The sequence below is a fragment of the Callorhinus ursinus genome, unplaced genomic scaffold (assembly GCF_003265705.2).
Source record: "Callorhinus ursinus isolate GAN/ISIS: 27379988/994484 unplaced genomic scaffold, GSC_fseal_2.0 scaffold12, whole genome shotgun sequence".
NCBI lineage: Eukaryota > Metazoa > Chordata > Mammalia > Carnivora > Otariidae > Callorhinus > Callorhinus ursinus.
This window is the reverse complement of record NW_027397074.1, coordinates 79501449-79517503: the sequence shown is the minus strand read 5'-3', so window position 1 is coordinate 79517503 and position 16055 is coordinate 79501449. Positions and strand designations below refer to the sequence as shown.

Sequence of the window (16055 nt, the reverse complement as noted above, 5' to 3'; positions counted from 1 at the left end):
AGTTGACCATAGAGTTGAGGGTCCATTTCTGGGCTCTCTATTCTGTTCCATTGATCTATGTGTCTGTTTTTGTGCCAGTACCATACTGTCTTGATGATGACAGCTTTGTAATAGAGCTGGAAGTCCGGAATTGTGATGCCGCCAGCTTTGCTTTTCTTTTTCAAGATTCCTCTGGCTATTCGGGGTCTCTTCTGGTTCCATACAAATTTTAGGATTATTTGTTCCATTTCTTTGAAAAAAGTGGATGGTATTTTGATGGGGATTGCATTGAATGTGTAGATTGCTCTAGGTAGCATTGACATCTTCACAATGTTGGTTCTCCCAATCCATGAGCATGGAATGTCTTTCCATTTCTTTGTGTCTTCTTCAATTTCTTTCATGAGTATTTTATAGTTTTCTGAGTACAGATCCTTTGCCTCTTTGGTTAAATTTATTCCTAGGTATCTTATGGTTTTGGGTGCAATTGTGAATGGGTTCGACTCCTTGATTTGTCTCTCTTCTGTCTTGTTGGTGTATAGGAATGCCACTGATTTCTGTGCATTGATTTTATATCCTGCCACTTTACTGAATTCCTGTATGAGTTCTAGCAGTTTTGGGGTGGAGTCTTTTGGGTTTTCCACATACAGTATCATATCATCTGCAAAGAGTGAGAGTTTGACTTCCTCTTTGCCGATTTGGATGCCTTTGATTTCTTTTTGTTGTCTGATTGCTGTGGCTAGGACTTCTAAAACTATGTTGAATAGCAGTGGTCATCACCTCACATATTTATCTTCTTTGTTACTTTTTGGTGAGAGCAATTAAATTCTACTCTCTTAGCAAATTTCTTTTTTTTTTTTTTAAGATTTATTTATTTATTTTAGAGAGAGATAGAGAGCGCAAGCCAGAGGGGCAGAGGGAGAGAGAGAATCTCACACAGACTCCCTGGTAAAAGCAGAGCCCCAAGCGGAGTTTGATCTCATGACCTTGAGATCATGACCTGAGCCCAAACCAAAAGTTGGACACTTCACTGACTAAGCCATCCAGGCGTCCCTCTCTTAGCAAATTTCAGTTATATAATACAGTGTAATAATCAACTATAGTCATGTGGTATGTTAGGTTCTTAGGTCTTATTCATCTTATAGCTTTAAAAGTTTATATCTTTTTACCAACTTCTCCCTATTTCTTCCACTCCACAATCCCTGGCAACCACTTTTATATTCTCTGTTTCTAGGATTTTGACTTTTTTTTTTTTTTTTTAGATTCCACATATAAATGACACCGCGTGCAGTATTTGTCTTTCTCTGTTGGGCTTATTTTACTTAACATAATGCCCTTAAGGTCCATCCATGTTGTCCCAAATGGCAGCATTTCCTTCTTTTCTTGTGGCTGAATAATATTTTAGTGTGTGTGTGTGTGTGTGTGTGTGTGTGTGTGTGTGTGTGTGTGTACCATATTTTCTTTATCCACTCATCCGTTGATGGACACTTAGGTTGTTTCCATGTCTTGGCTATTATGAATAGTGCTACAATGAATATGGGAGGACAAATATCTGTTCAAGATCCTGTTTTTATTTCCTCTGGGTATATGCCCAGAAGTAGGATTGATGGATCATATGGCGGTTGTATTTTTAATTTTGTGAGGAACCTCCATACTGTTTTCCATAGTGGCTGCACCCGTTTGCATTCCTACAGTACATAAGAGTTTGCTTTCTCCACATCGTCACCAATATTGTTATCCCCTGTTTTTTTGATGATATTCATTCTGTCAGGTGTGAAGTGATATATCATTTTGGTTTAGCATTTCCCTGGTGATTGGTGATGTCACGCTCCATTATAGGTCTTCTTTGGAAAAAGATTTATTCAGTTCCTCCGACCAGTTTTAAATTAGATTGTTTGTTATATTTTGCTATTGAGTTGTTTGAATTGCCATTATTTTTATTTCAACTTTCACACATATATATTACCTTTTACTTTCTAGAGAGAGCAATTAAAGACAAATAAAACCCCTTACATGAGGATCTTGTGTGGTGATCTTGGACAGCAGCGAGGAAGAGAGCCCTCAGGAGACTGCGGCACTGTCCGGCCTGGTTTAGGGGAGAGGACTTTTGGGGACAGAGTTGTGGAGGCAGCTACTTTAGGGCAGTCGGATCCCAGGTGGAGCTGTGACAAAGCTTGAGACACCTGTTACTCACTGGGGAACTTGTGCAGAACTCCTCCTTGGTTTGTTTTTGTTTTTGTTTGATTTGAGGGAGAGAAAGAGAACTCAGGGTTGGGGCGGGGGACAGAGGGAGAGGGAAAGAGAATCTCAAGCAGACTCCCCGCTGAGCACAGAACCCCCGTAGCAGGGCTTGATCTCCCCACCCTCAGATCATGACCTGAACTGAAACCAAGAGTCCGTCTCTTTACCATCTGAACCACTCAGGCACCCCAGAACTGCTACTTGTAAAGGAATCTGTTAAACAAGCAGAGGGGTGGTGGTGAGGGGAAGCCCCAGAAGAAGAGTGTGGTGACCAAAACTGTCCCCAACCTTCTCCATCAGCTGGGGTTTCAGCTTTTCATCTCCTGAGGGAATAGCCGATGCCACTCTCCCACCGTCCTCTAGGGGCGCTGTGATCCCCCACAAGAGGGGATCAGGCCAATTTCTTCAGTTCCTTTACTTAGTTGAGTCAAGAAAGAAAGGTTGGGGGCAGTTTTCCAGACATATTTAACCAAGATACAAATTTGTAAAAAAGAATTCAGAATTTTTGTGCAGACACATATTTGGCACAGATGCAGTTATTTTATTTCTATATTTAATGTTATTTTGTTTCTATAGTTAATGTACTTATTATTTATCCTACTGCTCACTACCTGATTCTCAAAAGGAGTTGGAATGTTTTACAAATAAAGAGAGATGCTATCAAAACATTAAGATAAAGAAAAAGAACAAGGCCCGTGAATTGAATTTCAGGGCCAAGGTGGGGGGATTCAGTTAGAGCACAAAAACAAAAACAAAACAAAACAAACAACCTCTGAGCCTCCTTGGAAACAAGGCAAAAGGGAAGTTGTCCATTAGATGATAAAATAAAATTGACCCGTTTGTCAAAAGAATATCAATTCTTTAAACAACGAACAACAACAACAAAGTCACCGAAGTCTAGCCACAGGTTGTTAGAGCACATTGTTTACCAGGAACATAGACACCAGCTCTTTTTCTGATCTCTCCTGGTCCCATAGGATTTCCCTGAAACATTTCCACCCTCTGTTGGTAAGTCTGGTCCTACTCTTCCATAAAGGCTATATCTTTGGCTTCTTCTGAGCTGTCACTTTCTGAGCAACCATGGGGCTCCTTGTGGGTACCTTCTTTATGTCATTGATCACCTCCTGCCACATTACATCTCTTCCTACTTCAAAGCTATGCCTCTCACTGGACCAGTGAATACATTCTGAAAGTACCCTGCTGAGGGATGCTTAGAGGTTCCACTTTATCAGCAGAGCAGAGATGATTAGCATTCCTTATGCCTAATGAGCGATCACATCCTTCCTAGCTTAGATCATCAACTTTCCCACTGGTGCTAGGGACTCTCAACTCCTTTCTTGGGTGTACCACTCAGAGAGGTGACCTTAGAGAAGAGAGTTCTTCAAAGTCTAAAGTGTACTTGAATGTGTTGAAATTATTTGTACAACTTCATGTGGGGATTACATATATATGAACACAGTTCTCTGGTAAGAGTGTCCACGGTCTTAATGATACTCTCCAATGGACTCATAACCCCAAAGAAGTTAAGGATCATTATTGTAGAATTCTATCACTACATATGTGTAATGTATAAGACTTTGATTGTGAAATCACGTGCACATAAGGAGGATGGTCTTCTTTTATCTTGACCTTAGGGCTATATCTTCTATACCCACTGCTCAGGATAAGGCAGGGAACTTCCTTAACTAAAGTTGAGTTTTGGAACCTTCCAAAACTAAAATCAATTCAGTGTCTCTAACCCTTTTTTCTGAACTTTTCTATGTTGCTAAATCATAATAAAACTATAATGAATATATCTATAGTGCTTTCTGGTTTCTAAACTATATCCAGATACATCATCTAATATGATCTCCACAATAACACTGAAAGGTAAAGCATTACAGTCTCCATTTTACAGGTGAGAAACCTCAGACTCAGAGAGATTTAGTGGCTTATTCAAGGTGTCGCTAAAACTAGTTGGTTCTGGGTCCATTCTGGAATCGAATTCTGTGATATGTTTATTGTCTAGTCTATCTTCCAAGGACCACAGTGAGATTGGAAAAGCTGGACTTTTCAGCATAGTTAAAACCATCCCAAACCACTAATACCTCTTCCTGTTGGTTTAGCCTTCTTAACTCAATGCTCTGAAATGTGATCTCGGCCCCTTGGTACACACATCATAAATTACTGCTCACCGTATATATTATAGTGATCCGCTGGGGGTGGCTCACATTATTAGCATGTACAATGTATACTAAGCCTTGGATACATAGACTAATGCCCTGATCAGAGTTAGCCACAATAACAAATACAATGGTGGGGGGTGGGAGGTCTGATGGTGGTAATGGGAGCTTTTCTTTATCTGAGATGGACTTCAGTTGCTTTAGACGACTTGCCCCAAAACAATTTGACTCTTAATCCATCAAAAAGTACTTACCCTGAACTTACCCCCACAGGAGGCCTATGCGACTCAGCAGGATAAAATCCGCCTGGTGGGGGAGTTGGTGACCGTCACAGGGGCAGTGATCATCCTGCTCCTAGAGGTGAGGTACCATCAGGGTCCAAGCCAAGGCCATCCACCTGGGGTCCCAGACTGAACTGCAGTCCACATTGTCTTTTTGTTTTACTGGCCTCTTCCTAGATCCCAGACATCCTTCGGGTTGGTGCTTCTCGATATTTTGGACAGACTATCCTCGGGGGACCATTCCATGTCATCATGTGAGTGTCCCTTCCTTTCAGTCTTTGCCAGAATTGTTCTAGGTCTGCCATTTACTCTCTGGGACCTAGACCTCAGTTGACTCTCAACTCCAAGGATTTCTCTCCAGTGGGCTCATATGTGTGTTTTGGGTGTAAGGACTAAGCCTGAGGGGGTACTACCCAAGTTTTCACTGTGCTAGAGCGGACCAAGAATATTTCCTCTCTCACTCCTTGTTCTCTGTCCCCCCCCCCCCCCCCCCCCAAGCATCATCTATGCCTGCATGGTGCTGGTGACCATGGTGATGCGACTCGCCAACATGAACGGGGAGATGGTGCCCATGTCCATTGCCCTGGTGCTGGGCTGGTGCAGTGTTATGTACTTCGCTCGAGGATTCCAGATGCTTGGTCCCTTCAGCATCATGATCCAGAAGGTCAGTGCTTTCCCCAAATCTTTCTCTGGCTTCAGCCATAGCACCTTTCCAGACAGAGTGAGGAAGTCAGAGCACCCAGGAAAACACTGCTCTGAGTGAATCTAGTGGAGCTAGGGGGCCTCCAATCTAGCAGGATGGCTGCAGAGAGGCAGGTGGAGAAGGGTCACTCCACCCTCCTTCCCCTTCCCTTTCCTGTAGATGATTTTTGGAGACCTCATGCGTTTCTGCTGGCTAATGGCTGTGGTTATTCTGGGATTTGCCTCAGGTAAGAGCACTGTCCCCTCTTCTACTAGGTCATAGGGTCCAGTTCTTCAGAAAGTTGGCTCGCTCTTGCTCAGTTCTCATTTGTCCTCTGTTTTGCTCCACACCCCAGTAGAAATTGAGTCAAAAACACACTCATATCCATAGGATCAGGGTCACTCAGGCTGGCTTAGAAGGGAGACCATGTGCTCTGAATTTACGGGCCAATAATATTCATGTTGACCAACCGCTCTGCAAGATCTTTAAAGAAGAGATAGAAGAAAGGCTCTGGAGAGAGAGGGCCATGAAACAGGAAAGACTGGCCAGTTGCAGATCTCAGAAAACTATGTGGGCAAACAGAGACAGTGCAATATTTAACTCTTCTATGTTTACACTTCAGAAGAAGAAGCAGAATTCAATAACACAGAACATTTTTTTTTCCCCCTATGTGTGATCGCAGTTGGGAGAAAAAGAAAGAATTCAAAGAGGAAGTACCAAAAAAGATTTTAGAGAGTTTGAGAATGAGAGAGGGAAACAGAAGAAAAAGAGCTGTAAAGAGAGATTGAGGAAAGAGGGGGCCAGCCCTCAGTCTCAGCCCCAGCCGCTGGTGGGGGAAGAGGGGGGGCATCAGGGTAGAGAGAGGAGCATAGTCAGAAAATAACAGCCAGAGCCAGAGGGAGGGTGAGGGCCGTGAACGAGTAGGAGGAAGTTCTTAGGGGAACGTGCTAAGAGGATGGAAGAGCAGTAAGATTGGCAACTCCAATCCAGTCTTTAATGTCTGCAACTAAACATCCGTAAGACAAGGGGATGTCCTAGGCAGTATTTGAAGTCCTCCCCCACCGACTCTAAAAGACCATGGCTTTTAGTACAAAGGACACTATTCTTGTCGTAAGAATTCCCATTTAACAGGGATTCCCACCGCACTAGACTAAAAAACATGCCCCACGATCTGCGCTATGAATGGGTAAAACTGTGGTAGTCTGCCTATTTGGAGTATTCCTTATATTTTCTTTCTCCCCACTCTCTACCCCATCTGCACACATCATAAATTACTGCTCACAACACGTGTGTATAGTTATATAGTATGCATATGTTGCAAATAGTATATGTATATCATGACTTGCCGATTACAAAATGAGGTCATGACGACGGAGGAGCTTTCTGTAGATATCCTATACCCAGAATCTCTGAAACCATCATCTTCTTGGTTGTTGCACTTGCTTTTTGATGCTTTGTCATAGACCCTATTTCCATTCTTGAGATCACTTTGTTTATATTTCAGTTCCCCATACGGACAGGAGTCTTTTAAAGGTTCTAATGCTGTACTAAAGTTCCAGGATGCATAGTATTATCCAGCAGGCTACACACTGAGCAGGGAAACTTTCTCCATGAGGGTCCAAGCTCACCCAGGGAATCTCAGAAGTGATGGATGGTTATCTAGAGGTCACTGAGATTTTTTTTTTAAAGGTGCCTTTCTTTTAGTCATTTCATATGTTAGTTCTTTGAAATTGTTGGAGATTCCATGCATTCTTGTAACAAGTTATCTTTTAAATATTCTATTTTCTAAGATGTGAAAAGCAGTTAGGTGTCTTATTTTGTGTGTGTGTGTAATAAGTCACCTAACTGCTTTTCACATCTTATGTGTGTGTGTGTGTGTATGTATATATATACACACAAATACATATATTTATAATATACACACATACTTTATATACACATTTTGCTAAATGGCTACATATTACCACTGTCCAGAGTGATGAACTTGGTCATTTGACATCTCAGGGTTAGCCAGGTCCACATGTAGAATATGACTTACCTGTATACAGTCACATATTTACATTTATGGGCATATCTGTGTGTCTGCAAATGTGTAAGTATGTGGAGATATGACTAGGCCCATACTATTGTGGTAACTCCCTGTTTCCCCATCTCCATGCCCACTTCCTGGGCGGAGCAGCGTTCTATGTCATTTTCCAGACAGAGGACCCAGCCAATCTGGGGCAATTCTATGACTATCCCATGGCACTGTTCAGCACCTTTGAGCTTTTCCTCACCGTCATTGATGGGCCTGCCAACTACGAAGTGAACTTGCCCTTCATGTTTGGCATTGTCTACTTTGCCTTCACCATCATCGCCACACTGCTTATGCTCAACCTATTCATCGCCATGATGGGTGACACACACTGGCGGGTGGCCCATGAGCGGGACGAGCTCTGGAGGGCCCAGGTGAGTTTATTAGTGTTAGTCTTACTAAGGGGAAGAGTATGGAGAGAAAAATCAAAGCAGAATATGTTATGGACTCTCTTAGGAGAGTCACAGAATAATCCAGTGGGGTTGTCACCTCCACAAAGGTATATTTGGATAGAGGAGGAGACAAAGGAGGGTAAAATGGTATGATAGGGGTAGGTTTAATACCCAAGAGCTGACGTATTGGTCACAGGGGAAAAGTAGATCTAATAGTCAACCTTGGGTCCAGTGAGAACTCGAAACTGTCTTATTCTTATGTATTCTAGTTTTTATTTTTTTAAATTTAATTATCTTTTAAAGATTTTTTATTTTTAAGTAATCTCTACACCCAACATGGGGCTTGAACTCACAACCCTGAGATTAAGAGTTGTGTCTCATGCTTTACTGACTGAGCCAGCCATGTGCCCCTATATGTTCTACTTTTTAATTTGGACATTATCTTCTATTTGCTTCTCTCTGCTTCTCCATGATTTTTTTTCTTTATATCATCGAGGATCAGACAATTTTAGAGTTGGAAGTACCTTTAGTGGTCCTCTGGTTGAGCTCCTACCCAGAGATTAATTATTCGTTGGTCAAAAGGTAATTTACTATCTTCTTTCACGCTGATTAGGACCTTATTATCATATGGATTCTGATAGTGATTAGGAGGAGGAGAGCTTTGTCCTATTTCAAAAGCTTTTGTAACTAGACATGTCCATGTTGCATTCAGCTGAAACCTATCTTTCTACAGTTCCATTCTTTGGCCCCAGCCTTTTCTTCTCATATAACACAGGACACACTCTTCTGTATGAACACCATTCAGACATTTGAATACAGCCATCATTTATCCCCTCAGACTTTCCATTCACTTAATAATAATTACTTAGAGCCTGTTATGTGTTGGGAAATGTCTAGGAGCTGGGGACACGAGCATGAACACAACAGATGCCATCTGTGTCTTCATGGAGCCTACAGTCTGGTTGGGGAGACTGCCGTTAAACAATAGACTTCCCAGAAGCCTGTACAATTACAGTAGTAAAAGTGTCACAGAGAAGCAGAGGGTGCTAAGAACAGGATGCAACAGAGCAGTCCGACGGGAAAGTAAGGAAATGCTTTCCTGATGGAGTAGCATTTAAGACGAGCTCCTAGACTTGGGGAAGAATTAGCCAGTTAAGAAGAATGAGAGAAAGGGATGAAGGTTAGGGGTTATATCAATCAGGACTCTTGGCTACAGGGACAGAAAACCAAACTCAAATAGACTTAAATAAAAAAGGCGTTGGGAGGAGGGTGTGTTGGTCCTCATAACTGGAAAGTTTAAAGAACTAAACTAGCTCTAGGCATATCTGGCCAGAGCCTGTATCTCCATTTCCCACACGACATTAGTTTCTCTTTTCTGCTCTCCTATCCAGAGTCTCCTAAGTCAGTCTCCCCCATCATGTTGGTGAGATGTCTTGTAGAAGCTCCAAATTCTCAAAGGAATGAGCAGATGTACTGCATTGCACAATTCCAATGACCCCTTTCCTGTTGTATTCTGTGTGCTTCCTGATGCCGTGCAACATGTAACCCTTCAAAGAGCATCTTTCCCCTGAGAACCCAGTCTAAGTTCCATCTCACTGCAACAGGTTTGAGCCATAAGTGCATCCCTGAATTTGAGGTTAAGGCTAAGGACTGGAGAGTGGTGATGGTGGTGGTGGAGTTTAGGGAAGAATGGACTAATTAGCCAGGCCCGTGTGCAGTCCAGTCTACTCTAACTGATGGATAGAGTGGCGAAGGGGCAATGCTCTAAAGCAGAAGGGATTCTGTTAACAGAACAAGGTGGGAGGGCTGACTTATGGCACAATAGGACACATAAATGTCCTTTTCAAGATAAAGAAGAAGAGCTGTATAGGGAAAGGGAACAAATGACTGAAAGTCCTGAGGTTGGAGGGAACTTGGTGCAAGTAAGAAATCAAGTGGACAAACGTGACATGGGGTATTGGGCTACTTTAAGGATTGCTAGTGCCTTCAACTAACCAAGATTATGGTCCTTTCAAAACTAGAGTGGTCCTAATAGGATTGGAGGAATGCAGTATAAAGAGGGTCATATCTTTCCTTGCTTTGGACACTATAGTATAGGTGGCACCTGACACTGAGCCAGGTCTTTTAGCAAATATACAATTTGCCCTTATCAAGGTCACGATCAACTAGAACCCCTGCATCTTTGTTATGCAACTTAATTAGTGAAGCTCCTTTGCCATTCTCCTGTACTTACACAGACACTTTAGTCTTAAACATAAATCTGTAGGACCTTACATTTGGTTCTCTTAAATTTCACGTTATTGGTTTTTGACCAGCATTCCAGTCTGGTGAGATCATTTTTATATTGCTTCTGTCACCTCACATATTACATATCCTTCCCAGTTTTGTGTCACAGGCATATTTGATAGCTTGTCTTCTCTGTTTCATCTAAGTAATTAATGAGGGCTGGTCAAAGGACAGAACATGTGATGTGCCACTAGAATTTTCCCTGCCAAGTTTACAGTCATTAACCCGCTCTTTTCCTTTGTAGGATATGGGTATTTAATTTGCTGCAAATTCCCTAAACACCAGCGGCATCGTTTCATCTCCACCATCATAGAAATTCTATTTAATCATTTCATTTAAATCAAGATAGCTAGTCTATGGCTTTCCTATGAAAAAGCAAATGAAATTACTTTGGAGTGACTCATTTTCTATGAATGTGAATAGTAATGTAGGGGTTACTGTTTTATTGAAAACACTCATAAAATATTCTCTCTCTCCTTTTACGATGAATGATGAGTAAAGCAGATAGCATGATGCCTGGCACAGGCTAGGGCATGGCTAAATGACTGTCATCTTCCCCAAGCCCTGGTATCCCCATCTGACAGGCACTTCTTGGTCCCTATGTCGGTGGCCTCCAGTGTCCCCTGAAACCTCATGACTCTTGCTGAGTTTCCTCTACCTTTCGCTCCTCCCAGGTGGTGGCTACCACGGTGATGCTGGAGAGGAAGCTGCCTCGCTTCCTGTGGCCTCGCTCTGGGATCTGCGGGTACCAGTATGGGCTGGGGGACCGCTGGTTCCTGCGGTGAGTGACAGTGTGTATGTGCAAACTGCCAACAGGTGTGAGGCCATGGGGGTGGGATGACCAGTTCCACATTTATCACACATCTTTTCATTCCTGAGATCCCCAATGGATCCAAAGGAGACATCATCACTCCATAAAGTGAGACTGCATGAGCCTATTTAAGGGAGGTGGGTGGAGCTGATGAGGAGGGTGACAAGACCGCTAACAGCTGATGCCAGGCTGTGAGTACATCGGGGCAGTAACGTGTGTGAGGCCATGTGTGTGTCCATGCTCAGATGTGGGCATGGGCTACCCAACTTTTTCTAGTCTTGTTCCTACCTGACCCCCATTTCTAGTATATTCTTGTCTTGAAGCTAACCTTCTCCATACTCTACCTTCAGCTCCTGACCATGGCTCTCCCCCCTCTCTCCATTTTCTCTTTCATGTTCACTATCACACACACACACACACACACACACACACACACACACACACACACCCCACTACTCTCCAAATCCTGACTGCTTACCTTTTTGGTCTCTATCCCACTTTACCCTCCATTCTACTGCACTTCCCTTCATTTGATCCTGGGACTCTGGTCCCTTCCTTCCCCTGTCCTCTCCTTTTCTCTTCACCTCAACTGAGTCCATTCCCCTTTGCCCTCCTCAGAGTCGAGAACCACCATGATCAAAATCCTTTGCGAGTGCTTCGCTACGTGGAAGCTTTCAAGGGCTCAGACAAGGAGGATGGACAAGAGCAGCTTTCTGAGAAACAGCCCTCTGTTTCTGCGACTGAAAGTGGGACCCTAGCCAGAGCCTCTCTGGCCCTCCTGACCCCCTCCCTGTCCCGGACCACATCTCACAGCAGTAGTCACCGGGGCTGGGAAATCCTTCGTCGTAACACCCTGGGACATGGAAATCTTGGGCTGGACCTTGGCGAGGGGGATGGAGAGGACAATATCTATCATTTATGACGAGGACCCTTGTTACCGTTGGCCTGACAAACAGGTGGGCCTAGATGGGGAGCGGTATCTAATTTTCATGCCTGTTAACCGTGGGGAGGGGGTCAACAGAATAATTCTTAAAGGCCATGTCTCACCCTTCACATCCGCATTTCTGGAGATGGGCAATGGGCATCTGTTGCCCCACATAGCTCCTGGGTTCCTGGAAGTCCCCCATCTTGAGAAAAGAATGTAACTCTTTAAGGAAAGTTGGACTTGGCCATCAAAGACATGAGATAGGGATGCTAGACTAACATGTCGATCATCTTTCTTTCTGCCTCGCGCTGGCCCTAGACTGTAGTAAGCTGTGAAGCCTGCCTGGTTCCACAAGGCTTACCATGGGAAGAGCCAGGCGTGGCACTGAAGTGGCCCCTCCCTTTTTCTTATACCCCTGTAGGAATCTCCTTACCTGGCAACCAAACCCCAACTAGAAAACTGCAAGAAGAAATGTCCTTTATTCTTGCCTTATTTTTAAGTAATTTGAGTGTGGGAAGATACACATAACATGGAATTTACTATTTTAACCACTTTCAGGGATACAGTTCAGTGGCATTAAGTCCACATACATTGTTGCATCACCATCACTGCTCTTCATCACAGGACGATTTCATCATCCCAAACTGGAATTTCTGTACTCCTTAAACAGGAACTCCTCACCATCCCCTCCACACAGCCCCTGATAACCAATATTCTACTTCGTGTCCATGAATTTGCCTACTCTAGATACCTCATGGAAGTGGAATCATGGTTTATTTCACTTAGCATAATATTTTCAAGATTCATCCATGTTGTGGCAGGCATCAGAATTTTATTCCTTTTAAAGGCCAAATAATATTTCATTGTATGGATAGACCACATCCACTGGTGGACATTCAGGTTGTTTCCACCTTCTGGCTATTGTGAGTAACACTGCTATGAACATTGGTATATAATTCTCTTCAAGTCCTTGCTTGCAATTCCTTTGGGTATATTGCTTGATGTGGAATTGCTATATCTTATAGCAATTATTATTTAATTTTTTGAGGAATTGCCACACTGTTCGTTGTTTTTCTTTTTTCTTCTCCCCCTCCTCCTCCCCTCCCCCTCCCCCCTCCTCCCCCTCCCCCCTCCTCCTCTTCCTCCTCCTCCTCCTCCTTCTTCTTCTTCTTCTTCTTCTTTTCCTTCTCCTCCTCCTCCTTCTTCTTCTTCTTCTTCTTCTTCTTCTTCTTCTTCTTCTTCTTCTTCTTCTTCTTTTTCTTCTTCTCATAATAACCATCCTAATGTGTATGAAGTGGTATCTCATTGTGGTTACAATTTGTATTTCCCCAATGACTAATGACAATGAACATCTTTTCATATGCTTATTGGCCCTTTCTATATTTATTTTTGGAGAAATATCTATTCAAGTCCTTCATCTCTGTTTAAATTGTGTTGTTTTTTTTTGTTGTTTTTTAGTTGTCTTATCCTTGCTTTTTGAGGCTCACAGTCTAACGTGTTTGTATCTTATTTGTGTCCAGGTGTATGTTTAAATAAGTGTGGCAAATTATGCCTTTCTGTGCTTGAACAGCTCAATCATTTCTTTTATGGGACTGTCCCTGGTCTGTCCCTCAGGTGGCTCATTAGCAGCTAATCATCCTTGTTCATGGAGGTAGCAGGCTCCTGGCTACATCTCCTGCAGCAGCCATCCTCCACCCCCACTTCCCTCTGCCCCTGTGCTGAGTTGTGGGGTGGCAACAACAATGCAGGATGGGCCATCCCTATCTAGGGAGGAAACTGGGAGATAGTGTCCGAGGCACCCAGTACTGGGCTCGTGACAGCCTCCCTCTTGTCTCCAGTCCTTTGCACCTCACCCTAGCCCTATCATCACCTTTACCCGAAAGCCATAATATCTTTTAGGAGGACTGTGGTCTGGAATAGCAAAAAGGTACGTGGGATTTATGAAACCACTGGTAGGTTCTTCTAGATACTCATACAAAGCACAGATGAGTGTGGAACAGTGAGGGATCACACGAACGTACAGGCATAGGATCCTACACACTAGGCCACAGGTAGCAGAGTTTCTAAAAGTGCTCAGTCATCATGATTCCTCTTATTTTCCTTACAATGGAAGCACTTCCTCTCTTGTGTAAAGCTAAACTCCCATCTGAGTTCCAGATTCAGTTTTCTTTCTGTCTCTTCAGACAGCCGTGTCCATCACTGTCCCCTTTTGTGTATCTTCTCATTTGTGTACCTCACCCGCTCCCTCTCCACTAGCTCCGGGGGTCAGCAAACAACCATGCTCTATTCTTTCCCGTCTTCAAAGAAATGGCAAATACCCTCCCTCAACCCTTCTCCCTCCTTCCAGCTACTGCCCTCTTTTCTATTGCCTATTCAGGGCCACACTTCTCAGAGAAGACTCCATTGTCTACTGACCTCACACTGAGTCCTCAACCCATTGTGATTTGACCTTGCATCTCCATGCTACTGGCATTTCTCATGTTATCTACTTCTGGCTAAGCTCACTGAAGCCTCAATCTTGCTTGAACTCTCGGTAGCCTTCAGACTACAGTCGACCCTTCACCACCTCTCAGCACATTAGTGCCACACACTCCTACCATGCTGGCTGCTGCTTTTCTACAAAAATCCCATAAATATTCTTGGTCCACAAGGCTCTCTGTTTTTCTCACCACCTGGGCAGTCTCACCTGCTTCTGCAGATTATATTAACATGCACATGTTCATGACTCCCCACTCCCTATCTTTGGTTCAGATCTGTCTCTCAAGCTCCAGGCATGAACAGCTTGGACGCCTATCTATTAGACAGCTGAGCCTGGATATTTTACAAACACCTCAAACTCAACATGTCCCAAACAGAACAGCTTTTTTTTCCTCACCAAACCTGCTCCTCCACCAGAGTTCCCTACCAAATAATAGGCAACGTTGCCTAAGCCAGAACCTGGACGCCATCTTAAACACATTTCTGTCAACTCTCAAATCCGGTAAATCTCAAATCTTGTGGATTCTGTTCCCTAAAACATCTGCTTTGAAAGGAATTAATTTTGATTAGATCATACATGACATAGCACAGAATTCAACAAGCACACAAGATACACAGGAGAAAAAACTTTCCTGCCTCTGTCCTAGCCCATCTGGTGTTCTCTCCAGGGACATTCATTAATAAAAGTTTAACAATCCTTCCCAAAATACTCTGTATATATCCAAGCATATGTATGTATATATTCCCCTTAAAAAAGCATGTAATGGTACAGCTTGTTAGAAACAGTTTTTGCTTTTCTCACTTAATACATTTTGAAGACTGTTCCAGACCAATATAAAATCTTCCATTTGTCTCTGCCTCTCTGAACCCTACTGAGTTCCTCTGAACCCTACTGAGTTCCAGGAGTAGGTTCTTAACTGCTCTCTTTGCCTGCAGTCTTGGTCTTCAATCCATCATCCACACTATGGCCAGAAGGGTCTTTGTAAGACACAAGTCCTGCCCCCAAGTGTGGTCTTCTGGAAGCCCTCCCTAAGCTGACCCCAGGCAACGCTCCAGCCTCCTCTTCTCTCAGGCTCTATTTCACCAAGCTGGATTTCTCTTAGTTCCTGGATAGTGCTGGGTTCTTCTTCTTCTTGGCCCTCACAATTTCTGGACCCTTCTACCTCCCCGTGTGCATTCTCCCTTCCATCTTGCTGACTTCTAGTCATCTTGTTGGTCTCAGCCTCAAGGTCGTCCATTGGTTGTGTGTGCGTGTGCGGGGGTGCTGACCAGTAGGCTAGGTTCAAGTCCACCTGCTCTATGTTTCCAGGCTATCTACATTTTCTTTTTTATCACACATCTTGCACCTTATCATACTTATTTGTTTCAATGTCTGTCTTCTTTAGTAGACTGTAAGCTCCACAAAGACAGAGATAGTGCCTACTTATTCATCACTGTGTTCCCAGTGTCTGGCATAATTCCTGGTACAATGTAGTGTGCAATAAATATTCATTAACTAGATCTATGAATGATTGACCAGTTTTTATTCTAAGCTCTCTCACTGGCCATACTTGAGTTTTTTTCCACCTGTCAAAGGTGGTAAAAAAAATATATCTGCCTTTGAGTGGGGTTGTAATAATCAAAGATAAGCACATAATATGGGTAAGGATATCCTTTGGAAAGGATAAAAACCAATGCAAATGTGATTATTGGGCATTTTTTTCCAGGTTAAAGATGCTTCTGTGTGTTTGTGAGAGAGAGAGAGAGA

At 43.3% G+C, this 16055-nt stretch overlaps 1 protein-coding gene across 2 annotated transcripts in view; it reads left to right on the top strand.

The window, feature by feature from the left end:
- Positions 1 to 16046, top strand: part of TRPV5 (transient receptor potential cation channel subfamily V member 5) — a 31938-nt gene extending 15892 nt beyond the window's left edge. The window contains exons 9-16 of one of the 2 annotated variants that reach the window (XM_025854970.2): positions 4653 to 4739; positions 4838 to 4914; positions 5159 to 5324; positions 5523 to 5589; positions 7522 to 7790; positions 10769 to 10875; positions 11524 to 11861; positions 16015 to 16046. In XM_025854970.2, coding sequence (XP_025710755.1) covers positions 4653 to 4739; positions 4838 to 4914; positions 5159 to 5324; positions 5523 to 5589; positions 7522 to 7790; positions 10769 to 10875; positions 11524 to 11827 — 1077 coding nt within the window. In that variant the 3' untranslated portion in view covers positions 11828 to 11861; positions 16015 to 16046. Of the gene's footprint in view, positions 1 to 4652; positions 4740 to 4837; positions 4915 to 5158; positions 5325 to 5522; positions 5590 to 7521; positions 7791 to 10768; positions 10876 to 11523; positions 11862 to 16014 lie in introns of those variants that run through there. The other variant, XM_073899312.1, reaches the window with a different exon arrangement.
- The last annotated feature ends 9 nt before the right edge of the window (positions 16047 to 16055 follow it).